Genomic DNA, 27,488 nt, shown 5'->3' on the forward strand with positions numbered 1-27,488 from the left:
TCCCCAAGTCTTCTGGGGCTTCTGCAGTGTGAACTGGGTTGCTTCTTGGCATTCCCTCCAACCAGCTTAGGATGCAGCTCTCCTGAATCTACTAAGCCAGTTACCATTCATCTGTCTGATTTCTAGCTTCCAACGTTTTGTGGCTGTTGGCTCTTCTTGTTCTCTTCGTCCTCTTGGACAAATTCATTTACTGTCGTTAGAGTAGGGCTTTTCAAGGGAGAGATGTAAGTGCTTGTGTTCAATCTGCTATCTTACTCAAAAGCCTGAAATGGATACCTTATACACTGCGTCATTTATGCCCTCTGCCTTGAGTATTTTATTATATTTTGGAAAAACAGATGGGAAATGGACACTGGATCTGAGTTTGATACTAAAATAATTTTATGGTCAATAAAGAGGGGTTATTTTTCTTTGGGAAAGTAATTCTTACCTATTTAGTCACAAATGTATTTTTGATCATTCTGAGAATGGAATTTATATACCAAAATATTGTTTTGCTCATGTCCTGCTCATGAAGAGTAAATAGTGTAGGTATTAATATTATAGATACAGTTAGTTGCACCTTTCATTATAAGAATATAGAAATCTTTACCAACAGGAGATAGTTCTATTAACATTTCTGACTAGAAATAGCATCTAGAATTTTGGGATGAAAGCCTTGTACCAAGCACTAGAAAGTATTTCACATAGTAAAAGATACTGCTTTCTTTCATCCCCATCCTGAATCTATAATCTCTCTTATATATTTTAGGAATTGCATTTCTCAAGGAGTGCTCAGAAATCCTGAGTATATAGTGGGATCAATATAATATTTTGATATGCCTGCAAATTGAGAAGATAGCTTAATAGAAAATTATATATATGCAGGGTCTTGAGCTTGTAGTCATAGGACAAGCTGAGGCTACTAGGATGCTATGCATAATGAGGCTAAACTATCATGATGATTCTGGCCTCAAATCCTCTTCCTCTTGCTCTCCTTTCTCCACAAAAATCCAGTGTTCCAGTGTGATCTTTTATTTTTCTCGTTCTGCTCTGTTGTATATATCAAAATCCGGTCCAATGTGCTAGGAGGAGGTGACTGCTTTTGGGCTTGTAAGTTGAGGGATGCACAAGACGGGTACTTAAAAGTTCTTTTCTCCACACTTTGCCCAAAGCCTACAGAACTGAATCCTCAACTCCAGGCATAGGCATGGAAGTGAGTCATGTTAACTTTCCAGTTTCACCAGCTCCTTCTACTGGAGGGCCTGGCAGTACAGGCATTTCATGTGAAAACACACTGATTGGGTTTTGATTTCTAGCACCATAATTCAAAATGAGTAAAACTCAAACAGAATGGCTGTTACTCTTCCCAACATTGGCTCAGGGAACACAAAAAAATCACTTTCTCTGACAGCTTCCTAATGCCTCCCCCCACTGCATTTCGGTAGAACAAAACAGAGTAATATCAAGAATGGGCCTCAAGAGTAATGTAGACAAATTAAACAGGTTGATTTAAAATGGAATAAAAGATTGCCTCCTATGTTGACTCAAGGCAGAACCTATTTGGAGAGAGGCAAAAATTGAGTTCTTCCAAAGGCTTTGTAGCCTGCCAGAGATCTCTGAGGTAAACCAGATGTGATATGATTCAAGCAAGAGTGATGTAGCATATTCTGATGAAATTTCTTAGTCAGTGTCTTTTTTTTTTGAGACAGTCTCACTCTGTCACCCAGGCTGGAGTGCAGTGGCATGATCTCGGCTCACTGCAACCTCCACCTCCTGGGTTCAAGAAATTCTCCTGTCCCAGCCTCCTGAGTAGCTGGGATTACAGGCATGTACCACCATGCCCAGCTAATTTTTGTAATTTTAGTAGAGACAAGGTTTCACCATGTTGGTCAGGCTGGTTTTGAACTCCTGACCTCAGGTGATCCTCTTGTTAGGCAATTTCTGACTCTGCCCAGAGGCACAGCTTGCTTGGGTATAAATTATGAGGCTCCATTAAGTTGAATCTTAGGGAATAAGTTACAAAAAACAGGCTCCAGCATTAGGGTTGGTGAGAAATACCTGGGGATATTTGATGTGAAGTGTTAGGGAGGGGAGTAAATTAGGATAAACTTGGGTAACTTAGAGACTAGACAGGCTTTAAGGCTTTATCCAGGGACCTTTTCTGCTAGGAAAATTTAAGAAAAGGGTGGATACCTTTCTTTCTAATGTGGATGGAGGTCAGGCCAGCATAGGGCCAGGGAGATAGATTAAAGACCTTTTAAGATTCCTTTCAGTCCTTTGATATTAGCCACATCCCAGAGTTCTGTGTAACCCCTAACTCACTGCATCATAGAACAACTAAGATGTAGCCTCAGAGAGTGATAAACATGCAGAATATGACTCACCATGGACTCAGAGAGACTGGCAATAAGCTAATTATGCAGAGGTGAGGATGGCTACAGAGGAGGTCCTAGGAGTTCACATACAAAAAGATTAGCAGGACAGCATGATAAATTTTGAATTTGGACCAGAAAAATAGTACAGGGAAAAAGACTTCATAGGCATTGTGTTCAATAATTCATGAGTTGCTGGGCTCAGACAAGGCTTCCTACCTGTTGGGTTAACCTCTCACTAAGATTTCCTCCCCTCCTGTTCTCTGAGCTTGAAGCAGTTGTAGCTCTCTCCATCCTGGCCTTTCCCAGCCCCAGATTTGATTCTAGGCCACTGTATTAGGGTGAACATTAAACTGTGATAAAGTGGAGACATTTAAGGCTGTGGATGCTTATACATCTGAAAAGATTACTTGTGACATAGCAGATGGTTTTAATGACCTAAACAGCATTTCTCAAAGGATGTTCTGTGAAACACCAGTTTCTTTGAATTTTTCTCATAAAACACACACACAAATTCTACATAGTTCTGTGGTCAAATACGTTTAGGAAATGTTTTATATATTTTTGAATGTTTTATACTTTTTTGAGGATATACAATGCTTTTTCGCATAGTGAAGGCTATAATAAGCCTTATACCAAATAAGCTTGTTTCCCTTTATTTAAATTAACATTTCCAAAACTTATTTGACTTAACACGTCTTTTAAGAAATGTGTGTTAGTACCCTTTAACATCTTGTGGAACTCATATTTCGCAGAAGAGTTTATGAAGAATATTGATGAATTATCTCTGTGATCTGTATTTAAGCATTGAGGTGGCCTAAAATCGCAAGTTCAGTTGGTTACAACGATTCTACTAGAGAAATCTGTAGAGTGTTCATTTACTTTGATTAATCTGGGTTGCAAAATTACATCATTCTGGGCAAAAATTCACATCAAGGTTTGACTTATCATTAGCCAAATTCACTTCTTAGCAAATCTCTTTATTTCATTTTTTCCACTTGGCTACTGAATTGATGTTTCTTTTAAATTCATTTTCTCCTATTTGTTGATTACATATGGCTAATATTTTAATGTTAATTATGTGATTTAATATTTTAATTAATTTTGCTAATTTCTTGCAGAATACTTATTATAGGACACACTTAGAATTCCAAGGGTTTAACTTACGCTGATTTATTTTTACATATTTTTACATATCACATCATGCAGTTGCTAATTCAGCTATACTCCTTTGCCTATTTCCCCCAAAATGTTAATCCCAACAAATCTTATTTGATTTAGATAATCTGACAAAATGCACATGAAGGAGGTTTGCAGATTGTAAAGCACTCTACATGGGCAAACTGATATCCTTATGAGCTGGTTCAGCAATTCTTTTATTGAGCACCTGCCATGTCATGTACTGTGCCAGGTAAGAGGGCTACAAAATGAAGTCACCTGATTCCCATACTCAGGATGCTCAGAGTCTGGGCATGGGAAGGTGGAGCATGAGACAAGTAGTAAACAGGTATTATAAGTGAGGTGACATTGGTACTGAAGGACATGATAGGATCTCAGAAAATAATCATCCAGTTAGATGGGGGGTCAGTATGAAGGGGCTGTCTGGAGGGGTATAAAAAAGAAATGTAGCTGAAGACAGAGAGGCTGGGGGATGATCCCTGAGGGGTAGGTGCTGCAGCATGGGCAGAGGGCGACTAGATAGGACAAAGACAACAGGCGATGCCTGTGAAAAGATGCTCAAACTCACTAGTAGTCAGGAGGTTACAAGTGAGAACAACAATACAATGTTGTTGTTATAGTGGAAAAAATTAAGAAGATGAACAATATCCAGTATTGGCAAGGGTGTGGGAAAACAAATATTCTCATATACTAATTGTGGGAATATAAATTGGTATAGCCCATTTGGAGGCCTTATTAAAATTAAAAATGTAAACATTTGGGTCCAATAATTTTTTCTTAAGAAATCCTCACACATATTCCAAAGAGTCAGTACAAAATGCTCATTGCAGCATTACGAAGAATAATGAGACTCTGGATATAAGTTGGATGTCCACCTGTAGGAGAAAAAAATAACTATGCTATGAAACACTATGCCGTATTGGACAAGAAGGAAAAGAGCTCCAAGAAGTATGGCTAAGGTGAAGCACTGATTTACAGTATGTTAAACACAATATGATAGCCTTTATGGGAAAATCCCAACAAAGTGTTCATTTCTTCATGTACAAATGAAAATACACAGAAAGGGCCTGGATGGAATCACACTAAACTGATCACAGGGCTTTCTTCTAAGAAAGGGAGTAAAACTGGGGACAAAAAGTGAGGACTTCGGCTTTTTACTTTATACACATTAATTTTTTTGTAAAATGAAAATATATTCATATTTTGAGTAATTAAAAATGAAAATTTAAAAATAAATAGGGACAAGGGGAAGTCATTGCAGGTGAAGGGCTTTGTCAATATATGGCAGGGAGAGTCCCTCCACCAGGATCCATGGTGTCTACAGATGGTCCGTCTTGCCCAAGGATGGTGCCTCCTTATGCCTGGGTCCCATCCCTTCTTGCCTTCTCTAGGCTTCATTCTTTCCTTCATTCCCTTTCTCTGCCTTTTAGATCATCCTATCAATACAAGTATGCTGCAGGATTTTCCATTTTAACAAGTCTTCCTGATCTATTATTCCCTTGCTGCTATTGCCCCATTTCTGTGAAGCAAAACCCATTAAAAGTTGTGCATGCTCACCCAAGCTGATGTCATCACCTCCTGAACCCATTCTTTCCAATCAGGCTTCCAGCTTCGCCCCACTGAAATGTTTCTGCTCCAGGTCTCTCCAGGTCCCTGTCTTGCACACCCAGTTGTCACTCTCAGCTCTCCCCCATCATTTGGCTGATGGTCTCTTCTTATTTGGAAATACTTTATTTCCTTGCCCTCCAGGACTGTAAGCCCTTCCAGTTTTCTTTCTACTTTCAGGGTTGTTCCTTTTCAATCTTCTCTGCCCAGATCTCTAAATGTCAGCATCTCCTAGCCTCTCTGTCTTCAGCTATGTTTCCTTTTTATACTTACTCCTTAGAACAAAAGTTCTCAAACTTTTGCTCTCAGGACCACTTCACACTCTTAAAATTATTGAAGAACTCAGAGAGCTTTTGCTTATGTGAGTTAAAGCTGTCAAAATTTATCACATTAGGTATTAAAATTGAGAAATTTAAATGTACATTTAATTATCAATTCATTTTAGATTATTATAATAAATCCATTACATGTTAACATGTCACTTTTTTTCTAAAAACAAATATATGTTTTCCAAAACCCTCCAAGAATGGCATTGTTTTACATTTTTGCAAAGATCTTTAATGTCTGGCTTAATAGAAGACAGGTAGATTCATGTGCTTCTGCATTCAGTCTGTTACGATGTTTTGGTGAGGGTATATTAAGAAAATCTAGTTTTGGCTGGGGGCAGTGGTTCATTCCTATAATCCCAGCGCATTGGGAGGCTGAGGTGGGTGGATTGCCTGAGCTCAGGAGTTCGCGACCAGCCTGGGCAATATGGTGAAACCCTGTCTCTACTAAAATACAAAAAATTAGCTGGGTGTGGCAGCGTGTGCCTGTAGTCCCAGCTACTCGGGAGGCTGAGACAGGAGAATCGCTTGAACCCAGGAGGCAGAGGTTGCAGTGAGCCAAGATCACGCCACTGCACTCCAGCCTGGGCAATAGAGAGAGACTCCGTCTCAAAAAAAAAAAAAAAAAAAAAAAAAAAGAAAGAAAAGAAAATCTGGTTTTATATACACATGTAGTTGGAAAAGGGAGGAGCACTTCAGTATCCTTTTTAGATAACTATGGATAGCTGTCTTTGATTCTACACAAGAATTCAACAAGTAGTAGTTTCTTAAAGATTGATTAGTTGCAAGGTGGAAGCTGAAATTATATCAATTATATTTTATACCTTGTTACATTAAAATGCATTGGCCTGTCTTGCACTTTTAATGAATCTTTTACCCATGCATCATCTTAATCATACACTAATATTTAGAAAATATTGGTTCCTGAGTTATGAAGATATTCCAAATGTTGATACATTTAATGCTATAATATAAAAAATCATTTTTGTTAATATTGCTACATATCACATTAGAAGAGTCTTAGACTCTTAGGAAACTGTCAGGTTCATACTAGCAGATGCAAAGTTTTCAAAATTCAAATATTTTCTTTGAAAGCTCAAATTTTATGATTTTCAAACAATACTGTCAAACAATGTTTGAAACAAAACATTGAAAATATGATTTTCAAACAATTATTTTCCTTGAAACTACAAGCTCATTTCATTCATTTTAGATAAAATATCTGCCATATATCCAAGTCTGAAAAACCATGATTTGTTATCAAGTAATTTTTCAATAAAAATGGTGTTCCATGAAAAGTTAACTCAGCTCTCATCTCGCCTACACAAGTGCTTTTCCCTAAGACAGCCATCATCCTTTGTTAATTTATTATGCAGTACAAATGCTTTATGCATATTTCACATTTCATCAGATTAAATTATTTAAAAATCAATTTAATAAAATTAATAATGTTTTTTCTGCTTTATACTATGTGACATTTTTAAGGGAGGATGTCCCCTCTTGTTTTAAACTGGGAGGTGAAGAACACAGTGACTACTAATAGAGTTTGGTGCCAGCGCTTGATTCACGCTAACGTGTCAACAGTTCTACCCACCATTGCTTTTGTACCATCTGTACCAATGGCTACATAGTGGAAAGCCTTAGTATTGTTGTGAAAGTAGTTTTTCACTTGTGGACCCCCTGAGAGGGTCTTAGAGACCCCACAGGGGTCCATGGACCACACTTGGAGAACTGCTGCAATGGACACTATCCCACTCCAATCAGCCTCACCCAACTTCAGAGGACCACCTCTCTGGTTAATTATTTGTTTTGCAAAGTATAATTATAACAGGGCTAATCATTTGCAATTATATCACATGTAATTTGCGAATAATGGATTTAATAAGGTTATTAGGCCCATTAGTGTTTAGTACTTACATGTCCTTTTTTGAAACATGAAATTAGGTTAGCAAATTTTAGCTGCAATTCCCTACTCTCCAATTTTCTGGCTTTACTGCCCCAAGTGACTTGGTTCAGTGTTATACACTGATTTTCAAAATTATTCTCTCATATAACATCTATTGGGTAGGAGAGAATAGATAACCTTTAACGCTTCTATTCTAGGACACCTCTCACTAAAGGTGTGTTTAAATGCCCCTGAAGAGCATTATTGTACCACTTATAACAATGGCTTTGTCTGAGTATTTGCTACATCTTTGGTTCAATATGCCAAATTTAAGCTGGAGGCAGAGGGAGCAACATTTAATCTAGAAAATGTCATCTGGTTTGCACTCATTTATGCTGACTACAGATCTCAGTTTTATTTCTCCAGCTTGGTGTGACAATTTTGGTAGCTGCTTTTGGGTCTTTTGGCCTTCATTGCTTTTTATGATGATTTTTAGCTTTTTACTTTTTTGAAAAAGCTCTGATTGCTGCCCTGTTTTTCATCCTTATCACTTATCCTTGTCTGCAGAACCCTACTGACTGGACTGACTCCTGGCCCCACCTTCAGAACAAGGGGATACGAATGGCCAGAAATGCTCAGTTTAGATGTGTTGGGTTCAGGTGGCTATTTTTGTTAAGGACTTAGATGCCTGTTTTCCTCTTTTGGGTTTGCTGGAGAGATATAGTAAACATAAAGGACAATAATGGAGTCCCATGTTTATTTAACAGCCTGTCAAGCACTCAATATCACACAACACAGGGCTTACTGTGCATGAGACTGCACTATACCATAGGCTCTATACCCTGGCCAAACAGTGTTTCAAGAACTTCAGGCTCTGACCCATAAAGTTAGCCATGTCTTGTCTTGAGGTACAGGCTAGTTAAGGAGTAGGGGAAGACATAGTGGGTAGCAGAAGCAGGAGCATCTCTCTTGAACAATTTCCCTCAGTACTTCTAAACCAAGTAGCATCATAAAGTAGGATCATGTTGCCCAATAACCATGCCCAATGAGCGTGGGAGAGAACGTCAGAGATCATCTAGTCCAACTTAACTTGAGCACATAAATGAGGTTGAGGAATGCTAAATGTTCCACCTGGAATAACACAGAATGAGCACCCTTATAACTGAAAATACAGACTTCCTTTCACTCTATCATGCCTACTCTGGGATTTTAAATGATGCTTTCAAATGAGAAGTCCTTCCTTCTTGTAAAAGTTTTGGTATTGTTTCCCATCTTTCTACATGTGGTATTAGATCTTTGGTTTCTTTAATGTAAGTAGGATTTTCCTGTTATATGAATTGCTTTGGAAAGTGATCTGAACATGAAGTACAATTTTTAATCTTAAATTTTTTTTACTTTTTTATTTTTACTTTTTTAAAGACAGGGTCTTGTTCTGTTGCCCAGGCTGGAGTACAGTGGCGTGATCATAGCTCACAGCAATCTCAGCAATCTCAAACTCCTGGGCTCAAGCAATCTTCCCGTCTCAGCCTCCTGAGTAGCTAAGGACTACAAGTACATGCCACCATGCCAGGCTAATTAAAAAAAAAATTTTTTTTAGAGATGAGGTCTTGCTATGTTGCTCAAGCTGATCTCAAACTCCTGGCCTCCAGTAATCTTTTCACCTCAGATGCCCAGTAGCTATTTTTAATCTTTTAAAAATACTTTTTTCTTCCTATTTACAGTTATACTGCTCTATTGCCAAGCTCTTAACCCCCACAGAGATTTTTTTTTCTGCTTTTGACCTACTCAATTCCTTCCTGAATCACACTGAAGAAAAATCCCAGTATATTTTTTAAGGGATATCACTTATTGAATTTTCTGAAGCCCAAGAGTCAAGAAAACAGTTTTTGTTAACATCAACTCAACTAAAAGAACTAAAGGTTTGTAAAACTAAGGGGTTATGTTTGTCATTTAATGCATGCACATAATTTCAATTAAAGTTATCTATGAAGGGGATAATAAATTTTGAGAGGACAAAGAGCATAAACAAAGAATGAAAGAGAAGGAGCCATTTTCTCTCCTGATGCTTTCACAAGGCACATTTTCCAAAGGACGCTGTTGATACCCATAGCAGGAGGCTGATCATGATGGTAGGAAGTGCATTCTGGAGATCCAGTTGAATAGAGAAATCCGCCAATTCTGTGGATAAGCATTCGGATTCAAAGGGCATGTGCCCAAAATGCCCATGGGAGCTGTATACACCTCTCAGAAGTGCTGCTTCTGGGTCAACATTCTTTTCATTTTCCTGATTCCACAAAAGAGGACCTCCATCATATGCTAATCTCTTTGATGTTTTTATATACTTTATAACTTTTTATTCCTTTAATAAGGAGATTGGCCTAGCACAAATTATCTGTGAATATAATTTATACAATGGTATATGGATACTTTAGCTGTAACTACTGCTGGGAGGGACATAGCAAATGATGATCCCACGCATGCAGTGTCATGCTGCCTCTGTTTCTGCTTAATGGGGGAATCCATTGCAACTCAGATTCCAAACAGAGAATTTCCTTTTCCATCAAAAGGAGTTGGTATATTCTTCTCCACTCCAGCTGAGTGGCAGCAAACACAGGCACAGTACACAGAAACAGCTGGCAAAAAGAGCAATCTGAGAGGAACAGCTAGGGAGCTTGGGGTCCCACAAACACATAGAAAGAAAAGTTCCTGCAGGGGAGGTGAACAACCAGCTGTGGTGTGTGCCTCGTTAGAAATACAACAGGTAAGGACAGGACTTAGAGTCAACACTAAGGAAGTTGCTTAAGCAGACTATGCGTTTTTTGTAAGCAGCAATAGAGAACCGAATATAAAAAGGTACTAGGTCAATAAAGACTAGCTCAGGATAGAGATGGTTTTCATATAAGCCACACCTAGATGGTCACTTACTTTGTGAGATGGCATCAGAATTTCTCTGCATAATGCTTATAAGAGTTAGAAACCATTCATGTCTGAAGGCTCTCAACTTTTCCTCTTCCCCTTACCCCATTGCCATGCTTTGATGGAAGATCCTGTCTGCCTGCTGGGCACTGATCAGGATGATAGGTAAAAACTGCTGCAGGATTGAAGAGCTAGTGGGATTTTACATTGATAAGGGAGTAAACCCCTGGTGGGAGGACAGAACAGATGCAGAAAGGAAAAGGGAGCTTTCCCTCTCATCCCCCAATAGAAACTCAAAATCACTGAACAGAGTCTGTTTGGGAGAAGGAGCTAAGTGTGGGTCAAGTTTTGGGGAAGTTTAGATTTAGGAAATACAGAGCAACTACTGGTGCGTGCGAGCTGTAAGCGGAAAGAGATGAGGAAACATGTTTTTATCTGTTTGCTGGGCATGGTGAATGGATTCCTCTTTCATTCCTTGAGTGACTCCAGTAAAGATTTAAACTACTTGGAAATTAATTTTAAATATCGGATTGGTATTTCTTTTATGGCAACTTCATGGGGCCAAAAGGTAGTTGGGATTTATAGAGTCAATATGTAAAAATTTAAGCTTTCATTAAAGGTACAGTAAACTGTGTTCATTGTTCATACATAATTAATTCTTTTTGTTATTGTCATAAAAGCCTTGATTGAGAGAAAATTCCAGATACTTTTATTGAGAAATGACTAGACTGGGTGGAGGGCACTTAAACATATATATTTTTTAATTTTCTGATGTTGAAATTGGGGGGATGACCAAGGTTCTCTCTTCCATAAACCTGCTTTGGCTGGGTTATCTCTGGATGTGTTCCAGGTAAAGACAACAGAGGCTGTAGCAGAGGGAAGATGGGACTGAGGCTAGGACTCAGAAAGTCCCAGATGTCTGTGCTTATTGGGACCCTAAGGAGGCATATGATGGGTCACTGAAATAGTGCAGGCCACACCTCTTGGGGAGGACTTCTCTTGGTTCTTAGTCATTTCTCCATCCCATAGCTATGCTCTCGCACAGAGGGACAATGGTTAGAGTGAGCCATATTCCCACACAAAGAATAAAAACAACACAAAGTTTGAGAGGCAAGAACATATCTTTGTTATGATATGACACAAGGTTCCATGAAAACAGACCCTACCACTCTTGGCTGGGCAACCTTGGTCAAGATTCTTATTCTGTCTATTTGCCCTTGGATCTCTCAACTGCAAATGCAGAGAACAATACCCACTACCTCACAAGGAGGTTAAATGAGAGAATATCTATACAACACTCAGTAAATGCTTGGCATATAGTTACTTGTTACTTCTCAAAGGTTACTTCTTACTATCCCTATTAGTAAGTATTTTAGTATTTTTACACTAATGACAAGGACTAGCCTTTTTTAAAATAACATGATTAAGTTTGAAAAGGTATAACTACACTGGAAAACATATCTCCTTGGCTTTCCCTATATTGGCAGATTATTTCTATGTAAATATGAGTACACTTCCCTGAAGGTTAGTTCTCTTCCTAGTTTCTTCTATACCCCTTTTATGACCCCAGTCTCCCATGTGTTACCCACCCAAAGGAAGTGACTGTTGATCACTTCCATGAACTCTTTTTTCCTCGGAGCCCCATGGCTCTGTAGGAGACCTGTCATTAGTATATCTTCCTTGCATTACCATTATTTGTTCACTTGTCTCATCTGCCTTAATTGCAATTGACTACAAAGATGGGACAAGCCCTATCTACCTTTAAATGGACACCTGTAACATCTGTGCCTGGTTAGGTGGTTAAGTATTTAAGAAATATTTTTAAAGCAGATGAATAAAAATCATCAAATAAATTATTCATGGCACTCAATGTCCTTTGTTCATCAGAATAATTGCTTGTTAAAATGATTAATGTCTGTCCTTTGGGGGCGTTCCTGTTCCTTACAGATTTGGGTAAATCACACCCCATGCACACTTGCCCTCCTCACAGTTCTCATGGCTTATCTCATGGTGCTTTCCAGCCTTCTGCCATTTTTGCCTGAGTCAGAGAGGGGCTTCCTAGCTTCTGTCCTGTCTTTAGACCTAAAAGCAAAGCTCTACCCTTTCTTCTTTTTTACACATGGAAGCCATTCATTTGCCATCTTCCTTGTGCTTATTAACTGTTGTAAATGTTTAGGAGATGTTGGGAGAGAAATTGCCTCTCATATCTGTGACATTCTCCCATCCAAGTACTAACCAGGCCCTGCTTTCCTTCCAGAGATCAGACAAGATCTGGTGTGTTCAGGGTGGGATGGCCATAGACTCATATCTATGGTTTACTACCATGTTAGGGACACTTGCCAAGTTTCACCAGCATCACAGGTGTCCCTGCCAAGTGTGGGCCCTGGGAAGCAGACCCCAGGTCTTAACACCCAGGCATATGTAGTGAATTGGGTTTGTGTGTCATTCAAACTCACCAGGCCTGGTCTCTACCTACAAATCTGGGGCATTAAAGCCAGGATGATTCTAGGACTTTGAGAAGTGCCAATTAGCTTTGGCCATTATCGTTATAAATTTATTTCTGAGAACAAATAGTCAAGTAAACTTTGTTTTTCCTTGAATCAGAAAATTTCAGTGATGTGTTTAGTATTTTCCATCAGAGGTAAACTATGGAACTCCACCCCCACCCTGCCCATAGCAGGAATATGCTTTTCTTGCCAGTGCTGCTAAAATACAATTTGCATTACATCCTACTGTATGGTGGATGAACTCAAATTCATGTTCCAGAAGCAGTTCCTAATAATTCTCATTTCAACATCTTGGTAGCAACCCCCATCTCTTGTTCTTTCCTTACACAGAGGTATTGAAATGTCTGACGGTGCACAAAGACACTTACCCAACAGTGGAGTCCAGAAATCCTGTAGCACCAGAGAGTTGGGGCCAGTCAAGCTCGTTGGTAAGGGCTGTTGGTAGATTGATGAAAGAGTTCTAAGGAAAACAATAAAGTAGCAATTATCAAAATGGTCATTTATTTTCTAAAGGTAGTAAGAAAATTCATGGCCTGAGCGTTGCTCTCTGTGTGTCTGTTTCCCACTCTCAATCTCTCGCTTTAAGGGCTTTTGGTATTCAAGGCAGATGTCTCTAACCTTCAACTTCATCAGGGAAGTCACAATGATCAGCACCACCCTTGACCTGGCTTCCGCTCAGCTCTTGTGAAACATGCAGAACATTTGGCATCTCAAACACTTGGGAGGGATGCTTCAGCAAACTAAACTTCCCATTCTTACATTTTCTGAGATTTTCTCCATTTTGCAGTTTAGGCCTTCAGAAAGTCAATCATCTGAAAAGTAATTAATCTGAAAAATAATGCCTAATCCCTCAGAAAAAAAATGCCTTCCCTGGGTTCAAAGCTATGGCCTTAAGGCATTAAGGTGGTGCCCTCTGACCTTCTTGGGAGTCTCAGACATTTTTGAGAATCTAATTGTGGTTCCTTTCCCCACAAAAATGCACGTGTATTTAACCTGGCCTGTGATTTCAGGAGGCTCACGGACCCCCTGCAACTCCTGCACAATTTGTCAAGAACTCCTGTTACAAAGTGTTGACAAAAATAGGATTCATTTGAACCACATTTCCATGGCTTGTGCAAAATCAGCAAAGAAAAATGTGATGAGCTACAACCTCATTTTACTCCTTTTATGAGTGACTTCTGGGACTAATCTCTCCTGTGGTCTAAATTTTAGAAAAAGCTTATCTAAATTGGTATGTTTGGAATAGGGCTGCCAGATTTAGCAAATAAAAATAAAGGGTACCAGCCAGGTGCTGTGGCTTGTGCCAGTAATCCCAGCACTTTGGGAGGCTGAAGCAGGAGGACTGCTTGAGCCTAGGAGTTTGAGACCAGCCTGGGCAACATAGTTAAAATCGGTTTCTACAAAAAATAACAAATTCGCTAGGTATGATGGCATGTGCCTGTGGTCCCAGCTACATGGGAGGCTGAGACAGGAGGATTGCTTGAGCCCAGGACGTCAAGGCTGCAGTGAGCCATGATCACACCCCACTGTACTCCATCCTGGGCAACAGAGCAAGACTCTGTCTCAAAAATAAATACATACATAAATAATAAAGGATGCCCAGTTAGGTTTGAATTTCAGGCAAACAAGGAATAATTTTTTGGATTAGTATGTCTCATGCAATGGTTGGAACATACTTATACTTGAAAAATTTGTTATTTATCCTAAGCTCAAATTTGACTGAGTATCTTGTATTTTATCTGGGCATCTTTCTTTGGATGAAAGCTTTAAAAGCCAATATTCCCCTTTTGCCTTCGCTGACTGGAAGCCTCCATGAGTGGCTGCAAGAAGCCTTTGTATTTCTCAATATTGAAAACCCGTGCTCCCTTCGGGTAAACGTGAAAACCTTGAGTCCTCCTTTAATGCTATTTTAAAATTTAAAATAAAGTAATGTCTAAAGACAAGCATGTCAAAACAATTGTAGCTTTAGCATAATTTTCCAAATGGCACATGCCCCTGGCCTCCTGCTTTTTTCCTCACCCATGAAGATCCCTCTCCTAAGGAGACTCTGATGCTAGAGGCTGTGACGGAAAGAAAAGCCATTAACTCCTTGAAAGTATGTCATTGTTCTTTCTTATTGCAAGGTAGTACATGGGTTTGTTTTAGAAATGCAAACATTAGAGTCATTTACAATGCAGAAATGAAAGCCCTCCATCACCTTCCCCTAAGAGATAACTCTTGTGAGATAACCATGGTTAACAGTTTGTGTCATATATAAAACAGTTTATACGTGAAATCTACCATAAATCTTTAAACTGGGAAAAACTCAATCCTCCTATTTTCAGAGAGATAGAGAATGAGCACTCAAAATAAATAAAATGCAAATTTATATTTCTTAATTGTGGACTGTTAAGGGTTGAATTATGTTTCTTGAAAAGATGTGTTGAAGTCTTAACCCCACCTCAGAACGTGACCTTGTTTGGAAATAGAGTCGTTGCAGATGTAACTAGTTAAGAAGAGGTCATACTGCAATAAGATGGGCCCCCAGTCCAGTATGACTGGTCCTTATAAGAAGAGGAGGAGGAAGAGACAGAAATGAAGACACAGGGGGAAGGCCGTGCAATGGTGGAGGCAGAGATTTGAATGATGCTTCTGCAATCCAGTTAATGGCAAAGATTGCCAGCTGTCTCCAGAAGCTGGAAGAGAGGCATGGAATAAATGTTTTCACAGACCCCCAAGAAGGAACTAACCCTGCTGACATCTTGATCTCAGACTTCCAGCCTCCAGAATTCTGGGGCAATCAATTTACGTTGTTTTCAGCCACCCAGCTTGTGGTACTTTGATATGGCAGCCAAGGAAACTAATACATGGCTTGAATTGGACAATATGCTTGTTGCTTTTATTATTCAAAGGGCTAAGACATGAACCCCTTTACTATGTTTACTTTCAAAATAATTCCTAGAACAAACAAATGTGTTCAAACGCAGCAGCAGTCATCCCATGATATCCTGTATATTTTCTGTGGGTCTCTGAGCTTCCTCTGCTCCTCCTTCTTCAATTGCCTCCTCCTTCCACACATGCCATGAAACCTCCATCCTTATTCTTATCCTAAGTGTGATTTCCAGCACGGTAGGGGCTGGAAGAGGGAGGAGTTGGTCAGGAAGTATGGCGTCCTGGGATGCACCTGTATTAATGATGATTTATCCTCTTTAAAAACCAGAAACAACCCCATGGAAAGAAAGCTCCCAGTAAATCTCAGAGGACCATGCAGTCTCAGTGACAGGTACTTTGTCACCCCTTAGCATTCAGCACCCACCACTTTCTGCTCGAGACTCCACCATTACTGTGACTCAGCTATTATCTGTTTGAGTTTCTATTTCTCCTGCCACTACAAAGCAAAACTTTTCTCTGTGTTTTATCTTATTTTTCCCTACATCTTTCTGCTTACAATGTGTGTTTACTGTAGGATGAGAATATTCATTCTGCCAGACAAGACAAGAAAAACAAATAGAATGGATGAAACTCACAAGATATGTTTAGCAGAGATAGTGAGTAAGCAAGTGGCTTGCGAGATGCAGGCAGAATTTATGAGCTGTGTTGAGTCAGTAACCTGCAAAACACGTTGAAACTTACAAGAATGATATGGTTCTTTTCCACCTCACTCCGTCACCTTTTTCTCTGTCATCCGTGCAATGGCAACTCCAGACTTGGGAAACTGGATGAGAAACTAGGTTTCTGATTCTGTCTGGGACTGCTCTCCCTTTCACAGGAAGGAGTTAGACAAGAACTACGCAGGCATAGGCATACCCTCTGTAGCCTGGCACACTAAGGGAGGGGTAAATAATTCTGAAGTGTGCCAGCAAAGTAGAGAAAGGGCTTTGCTCTAGAAATCAGATGATCTGTCTTCTGCATCTGGCTCTACAAATACAAAGAAGAAACACAAATCAAGAAAACTCCATGATTGGATCTGACACCACTGGAAATAAGTTCCATACCCCCTGCAACCCTCATTCTCGGTCAGGGGTGGGTGATGAACTTCTTGTCTTCAGTGGCAGAAGAGGGGATGTCGAGAGGAGGGGTAGGGTAGGTGGGAAAACGGCAGGCAATCCTGTCTTGGGAAGTGGGATCTCCATGTTGCTATCACTCTCCAAGCTCAGTTCTCTGTGGATTAATCTGAAGAAATGGGGCTCAGCTACCTGGGAGATTCCTGGAATCCTTGCTGATATCTCAGAAACCAGTTAGTCTTGGAATCATCCCCATCAGGATTTCAGCTGGAGTGGACAGTGGCTGGTGCTGAATCACAACTGGGGCCAGGGTGAGTTTGTATTCCTCAGCGGGAGCCCTGGAAGGCCCAGGCAGACCAGGTCACTCGATGAACTTCAAAATATAGCAAACCTGTGCTTTCCTGGTTGAATGTTTTAGACTTCACTTCTGGTGTTAAGCCAAGGCTTTACTGTTATTAGTGTGCAAACTTGGGGAAGATGTATTTCAGTTTCAGTATCTCCAATGACTATAGAAATATCACCTTATTTACTTCAGCAAAACTGTGGGGAAGACCAAAAGACACAGTCAGAAGCAGGTTGACAAGTCAGAGCCCTACTATGTGAAGCATGATGTTTAGGGCAGACCACCTAGTGTCCCTTTCCAAGTGAACTGTCCCAGGTTTAAGAGGAGTGACATTTATTTGCCAGATAATAGAAAAGGTTTGAGCAGACTAATAGAAGCCTTGGCATATTTTTTTTCCTTAGTAAATTTGGTAGATAAAAATGAAAAGTAGTGGCTATTAATAGCAAATGTTTTATAGACCCTAGCAAAAAGAGAATGTTTAAGTCCTATCACATTAAACACTAAAAGCCTTATTCACGCAACATTATATCCAAGATACTTCAGGCATTTGAGGCAGGAGGAATGCAAATTAAGATTTTCCTCATCAACTCCTGCTTATTCCTCTTGAGCATTTATGTTCTTAGGAAACTTGTTTTAAATGTACCTTAAATGTACATATGTGAAAAAGACTGAATATTTACCAAGAAAAATGTGCCAAACTTAAAGAGTGTGAGCAACCTAGTGAGTGTTAGATCGCTACCACATTGCTTCAAAATTTCTTCTGACCTTTATCAATGATAGATATTTATTTTTACAGCATAGTTGGCACATGTTTACTATTTTGTGTAATAGTTTCATTTAACGTTTCTGTGTGTGGGTATGTGTGTGTGTATTTCCACGCATTGAGAAAGCCCACTGGTTCCCATTTTTGATGGATATTTAGTAAATACAATAATTCGAATTTGGTAATATTTTAAGCCCTAATGTCAGCAAGCAATTGATGTTCTTAAAGCTTTGTTGTGTGGGAGAAAGAGAGTAATGACACCAATCCCTCATTCATCTGATTCTGCCAGTCTTCCAGCAAAGCAGGGAGTATCCTCAGTGCCTTTCCTTCACTGTTTACATTTGGGCTCTCTCCATCCTGCACTGCTGTGGACAATCTACACAGTATATTCCCTTTTCTATTACATGTACCTGCATTAGACCTGAATGGATTATTTTCAAATAGTACAAAGTCACTTGGAGGAATCTAAGTAACTACTGTTGGAAAAAGATTAAAAATGTTATCACCAGTTAAATAAGCATTGTTTTATCCATTCCCCAGAATTAACGTCTCAAAGCAGATGGGGGATTGTTACTTTACCAAAAAAAGAAAATAGCTCTTGGGTTGGTATTTTTAATAATGCTGGAGAGTTTCAAGGCCTGGGAATCAAAGACAAGGGCTACCTGCTTAGCGTTGGAACCATGGGTCTCCCAGTTCTGCTAGTTGGCTCCTCCTCCATCTGTCCTGCAGTGGCGCTTGCAGAAGGTAAGCAGGGTTCCTCCTGCTTTCTGCCTCTCAGTCCCACCGTGCCACCACACTGCCTCCCATCTGCTCAGGTCCCCACCGCTCCCATTACCTTAGTGCCTTGCTTGTGGGAGCACCACATTATGCAACTTTCAGAGCCTTCCTTGGCTTTCACACACACTTTCCTGCCAGACTCCCATTTCTGTAGCCTCTGCTGCATGACTCTGTCCTACAAATAAATGTCTACCTACTCATGATGCTTGGATGTGCTGTTTCCCAGATAACTTGCATTAAGCGAGAGTGGGGAAGAGAACTAATGCTGGGTTCCCCTTATGTGCCAGGCACTGAGACAGGAAAAACTTGCACAAATTGTTCAATTCAATTACACAACTCTGTGAGGCAGCCTTCCTCCCTCCTCTCCTCCCTCTCTCCCTTCTACAAACACTTTAGAGCAACTACCATGTATCAGATTGGATATTCCCTCTAATAAAGAACAAGTATTCACACCTCAGACAAACAGCAGCAAATTAAATGACCAACCCTTAACCCAGTGAGAGGCTCTGGGAGGGCCCCTCTTATGATGAGCACCTTCCCTTGTTGATTCAGGCCCCTGGAGGACTTCTGTGTTTTCTGTTGTTGAAAGAATCCCTTATGCAAGGCAGCACAGGGCCCAGGACTGCTCTGGTCTGAACTCAGATATGTCTGGCCTGACATATCCCAGGGAAAGGCCCCCGGGAGACAGTGCACACCACTGCTTGGGATGACTTGCCAAGGTCATAGATCTGGTAAATAGTAGGGCTGGGATTTGAGCCCAGGTTCTGGTGGAACAAGAAAGGGAGAGGTGTAGAGCAGGCTGGGTCAGCACCATCCTCAGCTTCCCATAGCCCACTTGTATCTGGTCCTTGCTTTGCCCCCAAGCTGCCAAATCCCATAAAATCACAAAATGGGCCAAGCTGGGCTAGATAGTCCTTGAACGTGAGGCTTCCTGGTTGCCTGTTTAGGGGGCAGTCTCCCAGATACTGCTTTGGGTGAAAAGTTCTGAAGTCCACAGATGATTTGAGAGCCGCCGCCATCTTTTCCTTCTCTCTTTCTCTTGTATGGAGACCGTGTCTAATTTATGAAGAGTGCAGAATGAATATTTTGGGGGAAAAATACTGAAACCATATGTGACCCTACACAGAAACCCCCACACACCCTACTCTTCTGCACCCAGGGCCTGTCTGGCCTGACATACCCAGGGGAAAGGCCCCCGGGAGATGGCGCACACCACTGCTCTGGAGGTCTGCCTTCCAGTGGGGTCTGGCAGAGGAAGTTCTGGGAGAATAGAGAGAGGATATATCATCTGGTTTCTGCCTCTGTCATCTCAGGCTTAACTAGATTAGGTAGCACAGTTCTCATAAACTAAGGCTTTAATATAGACAACTTCAAGAAAGTAATTTAACTCTGTGCATTTGATTTGTAAACCTTATAATCTCCCGTGTGTGAGATGAGTCTCATATTGAGGGAAAGTCCCTGTGGCCCTATGATTCATTATACACACAGAGGCACACAGAGGAAAAGAGGGAGGGAGAGAGGGGGAAGGGGAGGGAGAGAGAGAGAAACATCAGGCACCAGACCGTGCTGGGCACTCTGTTGGACTCCATACCAGGCAGCTGTGGGCTCCTTCTTCATGGGACTCACCGTCTAGAGGGGCACAGACAATAAACACTTCCCATCTAGGTAACCTGGAAGTCTTTCCTTAACCCTTCTGTGCTTCAGTTTCATTACCAATAAAAATAACTTAATAATAGTACCTATCTCATTGGGTGGTTGAGAGAATTAAAAAAGATAATCTATGCATGACGTTTAGACTTGTAAGAGCTCAATAATAGTTGGTTGTTAGTAGCATTAAGGGCAGTCCAGAGTACTGTGTCAGTACATAGAAGGGACATCTGCCCCACATGTGGGGCTTTCAAGAAAGGAGTCTTGAAGGAAGTCTTATCTAACGTGTGAGTCCTGGAAGGCTAGGAAGAGAGAACCAAGCACAGAGGGGCCAGGGGGAAATAGTTCCAGTATTGCTAACACCGCATGCAAAACCTCAGGGCTAAATTCATCATATCATATCCAAAGGAGACCAACAAACACCAAGTATTACAGTTACACATTTTCATGTAACAGGTAATCCCCAAATTTAGTGACTTAAAATGTACTACACACCAGCAGATCAGTAGCAATAACTACTCAGCACCTGGTACGATGCTTATTCGATGCACATTCAACTTAAGCGAAATAAGTCATTTTCAGGGAAAAAGTAGAGCCTTTCCTCTTTGACCCTCTGCAGGTACAAAAGCTTATGGGGGCAGTGAATAAACAATCAAATAAAAAATTCTAGCAAAATATGACAAGTAAATACAAAGAGGACAAAATGGCAAATAACACTCCATGTTTCATCATTTTGCTTGAATGCAGCTCTTTTTATTTATTTATTTTTACCTTGTCAGCTCCTCTTAGTTTCTTTCTTTTCCTTTTCTATTATTTATTACTTAAGCTCTAACCCTATGATTTATTTATTCAATGAATGAGTCGAGGGATGCATTTCTCTCACTGCCGCATACCAAATGAGAACGCATTGTACAGTTAAACTCTTTCTACTGAATTCCCTTCCTTCCATTGTTTTTTTTTTTTCATCCCCTAGGGTGATTGAACTTTTTTTTAGATTCATAAAAGCAAGAAAACAAGAGTATCAAATATCCTCCTCATATGCAGAGATAACCACAAATCAATTCTTTTCTAAGGCCATTGAAACAAATTCTTCCACAAACAGAAAAAAAAAAAAAAAATTCCTCCAAGGGCCAGAAATGAGCACGAAGAGGTACACGTCCTCGAAGCTGACTCTTCTGATACCTTTGATTCTGTAAAAGTTTAGTCATTTCTACAACAGCCAGACTGCAATTTGTCTGGGATGTGGGTAGTTTTTCTTTTTGGGGGGTAATAACTGGAATTTGATACCAGAAGAAGTCCAAGGTCAAGTTACAGAGGGGAAAGTGGAGAAGACCTCACTGGGACCACCTGCTCACCAGGACTGACCTGGGCTCTTGTTCCCCATGACCGTGATCATAAATGATGATCTCATTTTCTTTCTCCCCGCTCTTTCACTTTATACCAAGAGGCTGTCCCAAAACCTTGCCATTCCACCCCTCTGGGCATACACATCTGCTGGCCCTGGGTGACTGCAGCAACCTCTGGCCAGGGGCCCTGCCTCCTCACTCTCTTCCTACATCTTCAGTAGTGTTTCCCACGATCTCATAGGGAGCTTCTTTAAAGTACAGATCCTGATTGGGTAGGTTTGTGGTGGGGCCCTAGTATCTCATTTTGAATAAGTGCCCTACCTGACTGCAATGACTGGCCATGTAGGGAAACCCTAATCTGCAGGCTACTGTAGCTATTCAATGTCGTCCTCCACCACAAGGAACCTCCATGTCCCCAACCTCTCCTGACAGCCCTCCTCTCCCACCCCCGTCAACAATCTGGGTCCCCTGAACCTACCCCTATCCCCGCAGACCTCCAGGTCTCACCACAAGCTCTTCCTCCAGCTACACTGTCTTGACTGCTCAGTTGCTAATCAACAGACAAGGGTTGGTTACATCTGGACTTCCTCTCAGAGCCTTCCTCGCCTGCCCTGGCCTTTCTGTCTTAGGTGTCCTGTCCTCTTCTAGGTCTCATGGTAGCTTGTGCATGCCTAGCTGACTGCACCTAACCCTCTAGCACTAGGGCAGAGGCTGGCAAACTTTTTCTGTAAAGGAATAGACAGTAAATATTTCAGCTTTGCAGGCCGTTTGGTCTCTGTTGTGACTGCTCAGTTCTGCTGTTGTCATAGACAATATGTAAGTGAACGGGCATCGCTGTGTTCCAATGAAACTTAGTTTACAAAAGCAGGGAGGGCAGTGTCTGACCCAAGGGCCATAGTTTTCTGACCTCTACTCTAGGATCCAACAGACTCAGTTTGTATCTAGGCTCCGTGTTTAACCTTTTGTCAGTTAGCTAAACTTGCTAAGTCTCAGTTTCTTTATCTATAAAATACATATAATAGCAGAGTCATTTCAGTATTGTCTTAGTCCATTTCCTGCTATAGTCCATATTCTGCTATATTTCCTCCGTCTATATTCTGCTATAGCAAGATACCTTATAGTGTAATTTATAAACAACAGAAATTTATTGTTCACTGTTCATGGAGACTGGGAAGTTCAAGATCAAGGTGCTGGCAAATTTGGGTCTGGTGAAGGCCTCTGCTTCGTAAATGGTGCCTTGTTGCTGCATTCTCACATGGGGGCAAGGGAGCTCTTTTACAAAAGCACCAATCCCAGCCATGAGGATGGAGCCCTGATGACTTAATCCCTTCTCATCGGCCCCACCTCTTCATATTAACAGTGGGTATTAGTACCAACATATGAATTTTGGGGGGACACCAACATTCAGACCATTGCAAGTATTAAATAAGATAATGCTAAATAGGATACTTGGTGTTTGGTAAGCACATGGTAATATTTGCTTTCTATTATTATTATTAATTATTGTGAGCTTATTTGTTTATCTTCCCAGCTAGACTTTACATTTTTTGAGGCTGAGCCGGTGCTTTTCACCTCCAGAGCCCCAGTTATCCACCTTTATCTATTTCTCTGTCTTTAATAATAGAACAGTGATAGTTGGGCATAGGGCTGCCCAGCCAGGGACTGCACTTCTTAGTCTCTGTTGCAGCCTGGTATGGCCATATGACTAAGCTCTGGACAACGGGGTGTGAGAAAGAAGTGATATTTGCCACCATCGTGCCAACTTCTCCCAAGGGATGTATGTGCCTTCAGTTGGTCTTTTTTCTTCCCTCCAGGTGAGAGGTGGCAGGATTAGGGGCAGCTACCTCAGATCCCAGGATGGAAGCTGCATGTTGAGAATGACCTAACTTTCCCCTAGCCCTGGACTGCTTCCCTCTGGATTACTACATAAAAGGGAAACACTTCCATCTTAAGTCACCAAATTTGGGACTCTGTGACCACAGCTGAGCCCATATCCTGCTCTGTTAAGAAGAGCTGATGCATCCACTCATTCTTGTTGGCTCTGAAATATATGTTACCAACATGAGACCATGACCTCTTTGCTGCTTTCTGCTCCGCTTTCCTTTGAGCTCTTTAGCGGTCAGGCTTAGTGATGCTATCCTCAATTTCTGCCTCTGGAATCTTTGGACTTTGTACTTCATGCATGCTCTTCCTTATATTCCTGCAGGAATTAGGTCATCACTCATGACCTAATTTAGTGGTTTAGCTTATCACTGTGCCCTAACTCCCAACCATTTCCTTGAGTGGAAATTCTGTATGATTTCCCTAGGAAATCATATAGAAGCCAGTCTTGCCCCCTAGACGTTTGACTAGAGCTGGGCTGGATAATCTCTGCCTACTCCCACTCCTCCTAAGGAATTGCATGGAAGGAATTAGTTGAAAAAACAGTGAATGAACAGTGTATGACAATTAATTCCAACCACCTAACATTATTTTTAAATGATGGAATTTTCTCTTTCCTCATGCCAATGAACTTGAGATTCTAGGCGTTTCCCCTGTGATGAGTAATTTCATGAGCTCCATTTGATGGCTAAGGAATGTGGGGGAGAGTGAAGCAGGTGACAGACATAATTAACCAGGGGACAAGAGATTGTCCTCTAGTTGCAGCAGCAGGCTGAATAGCACAGGCATTGACTGACTCACACTGCCTCCTGATACAGAAGTCTTTATTTCATGTTCTGGCAGAGCAGGTATGTGGGCTGAGTACTTATAAATGCTTTTCAGAAGTATGGAGTTTAAAATAATTTCCTCTTGTAGTTTTCATAACAACTGGTGTTTGGCCTTTTACTTCTCTCAGTAGGCAGCAGGGCCAAGATGATGGATGTTTTCAGAACCATGAGCCTGGGAGTGCACCCTACATGGCTGGCAGGTGAGAGACCCAGATTCTCACCTTGAGTAGGGAGAGAAGGGCATCGAGTTGATCAGAATTCAAGAACGGCCTGTCTGGCCTGTTCATGAACAGGGAAAGGAAACGGAAGAACATTCTGTCTCTTGTGGCCTCATTGCTGCTGGAGAGCAGAATTCACCACGGTGAACACAATTCTCTTTTTCTGACAGAATCAATGAGAAGTAACTAGGATTGAGGTTTCTCTCCTCATCATCTAGCATCTTTAATCCGCTAGCCTGCAAGATGGCTGAGGAGCAGAAGATGTGATTTTGTCCAGTTTTACTAAACAATAGCTTTTCTTCATCTTAAAATATAATAAGAAAGCACTATAATGCTTAGATATTTCTGGAGTCGACATGAAGGTAACTCAGATAGAATTCCCATATTTTGTATGCATCATGAAAATCTTCCTCTGTGCTTAAGGGAGGCTTTATGTGCAGTGATAAATCCAGACAGCGGGAAGCAGGGCGGGTGAGTGAGGGTAGGGTGACAGCTTCGATACTGCCTGTGCTGTTTGTGGGTTAATAAAGAGTAGCCAAACCTGATATACAAAATCATCTCAAAGGGAGAAATGAAGTGCATATAAGCTTGAGAGATGGGAGCCGCTTCGCTCTCTAGTGAATATGCATTTTCAGCAGCTAGATTAAGGATTCATTTTGTCCTTGACACAGCACGAAATTCAATCTGCGCCTACTTACCCTACAGACAACAGCCTGCCAGGGGTCGTGCAAAGATTTTATAATAGGATAGGCAACAGCCTTAGCTAGCAAAATAAACATTTGGGAAATTGTATTTCAGAATTGCTTCTCTCTCCTCACCCCCTCCCCCAACCTGTCATGCAATTCTGATTCAGTGAAATGCAGCATTTAATATGTTGGAAATAATTTTCGAACAGATGGGGGAAGAAGCAGGAGGGCAGCATCCCTTGCTGGCCTCAATGATCTTTCCACCTCCTCTTCTTTTTCAACAAACAACTCAAGCAGAGATTGTTTTTTCCCTTGAAAGAAAAAAAGAAAAAAAACAAAACCAGCATGAAAGTGTTTTTGGATTTGCTCTTCGTCTTCCTTTGACATCTTTCTAAGTTGAGGTCTTTCTTGTGGTGTAAGAAGGTCAATTTGAACCTAGCTACTGAGGTTTAGATATTTCAGAGAGAAGCTCAGGTTGTTTAAGAAGAAAGGGGGCAGACAGGTTGGAATGAGACTCAGAACCCTTTGTGTCTGTGGAACCATGACAGAGAGTCTTCATACTCTCTTTATTGAACTACAAATATCTTTCCAGATGAATACACTCCTAATCTAATTAGCTGTAAACAGGACTCCCGGGTGCCCCACTACTTAAGCAGAGGATGGCAAGAGCAGGAGAGGAGAGGGGCTGCTGCAGGGAGAATGCCTGACAGTGGATTCCTTTTCAGCGAATACAGCTGGGATGGGGTCGTGTACGCACAGATGTGTTTTCTGCCTTATAGGGAGACAAAGGCAAAGAAGTATCAAGTAGCCTCATAGAAGGCAGAAGGGCCCATTATGAAACAATGCCCACTTGTTTTTCTACAGCATTTACTGTGCTTGCCAGACAATACGATCAGGTCCTTGGTGCAGCAAAGGAATGGAACGAAACATGTCTGGGCTTCCTGAAGGGTCTTGATTTGTAAATGCATTCCTACCATCAGACCCCAAGGGAGACTCCTGCTGGTGTTTGAGGTCTTTAACTGGCACATGAGGCAGGCAGTACTCGTAGGGTGCAATGAGACAACTCCTTCCTTTTTCCCACTGCACACTCAACTGTGGTGCTAATTCATCCCTTGCCCTGGAAGAAAATCCAGACCAGCCCAATTATGCACATGCTCATTCTCAGAAACATACACTCTTCCGGTTATATTCAATTCCATTTCAGAAAAGAAAAATGTTCAGTCTTCACAATTTTAAGTAAAACTTCTTGCTCCTTGTCCATCCTGGGCTTGAGGCTGATTGATTATCTGCACCCAGGAGTGGGAATGTGGTCCACTTTCTTTGTCTACTTGGCCAGCTTTTCCTTCCACTTGCTGGCTGAGGCTTGCGGTGGGGGAGATGAGGTACAGTCGGGTGTGATTGCCTCTTGCCAGGCAGATATCCAAAGCTGACTTTCTATAATGAGGGCTGTTGTGGGGCTCTTGAGAGGCACTGTGGGGAACAGGTGACTGAACTTGCCATGGTGGAGTGGGTGCATTCTCTGCACTCCACTAGTCACTTAAGTTTGCTGCTTCAGCCCTGCTCAGCTGGAGGTTAAGCCCTGTGAACTCACCTTGCCCCTGCAGGCCATCCTCTGCAGGATGTCCAGTGGCCCAGGCTGGCTCTCCCTTCCTGGGGCTCATGTCCTTGTCCAGGGCCCACGTTCTTTCTGTCCTGCTGCCTCGGTCACTGCTCTTACATTCCCCATGGGGGTGTCCAACACCAGTCCTCTTGGGCTCAGTCTCTGCAGACCCCTATCCAGTTATCTTAGTGGCGTCTTTACAGTGAGGGGGAAGCACACTCACCTTCCCCAAGAGGGAAAGCTGAGCCCCACTGTCCCTCTGACACTGGCCATTCCCAGCCTCAACTCTTCTGGACCTTTGATTCTGGAGATAAGTGACAGGTTGCAGAATTGGCTTCACTCCCTTCCTTTGCAGGCTCTGTGGACATGGTCTCATCTTTCACTTGGAAGAAATATTGGTGGTGGGAAGGTGGGAATAATTTGTCCACATTGTCTCAGGCCTTAGCTAAAATGTAGGTAGAAATAAATAGTCCAATTTTTAACATTTATAAAAATGATTCCCGATTTCTGACAAGGTAGCCATCATTATTTATACTTTATAGATGAGGAAACTAAAGCTCAGAGTAAAGAAGTGAGTGTAGGTGGCTCAGCCAGGATTTGAACACTGGTCTGTTTGAGTCAATGTCCGAGACTATTCTACATGTA

At 41.4% G+C, this 27,488-nt stretch overlaps 1 protein-coding gene across 6 annotated transcripts in view; it reads right to left on the reverse strand.

Annotated features, from left to right (window-relative positions):
- Positions 1–27,488, reverse strand: part of AOAH (acyloxyacyl hydrolase) — a 225,827-nt gene that overhangs the window by 67,770 nt on the left and 130,569 nt on the right. For all 6 annotated transcript variants that reach the window (XM_003318258.6, XM_003318259.6, XM_519044.8 and 3 more), the window contains one exon: positions 13,141–13,232. In XM_003318258.6, the coding sequence (XP_003318306.3) occupies positions 13,141–13,232 (92 nt within the window). The remainder of the gene's footprint in view (positions 1–13,140; positions 13,233–27,488) is intronic.

This window comes from Pan troglodytes, chromosome 6, assembly GCF_028858775.2.
Source record: "Pan troglodytes isolate AG18354 chromosome 6, NHGRI_mPanTro3-v2.0_pri, whole genome shotgun sequence".
Lineage (NCBI taxonomy): Eukaryota > Metazoa > Chordata > Mammalia > Primates > Hominidae > Pan > Pan troglodytes.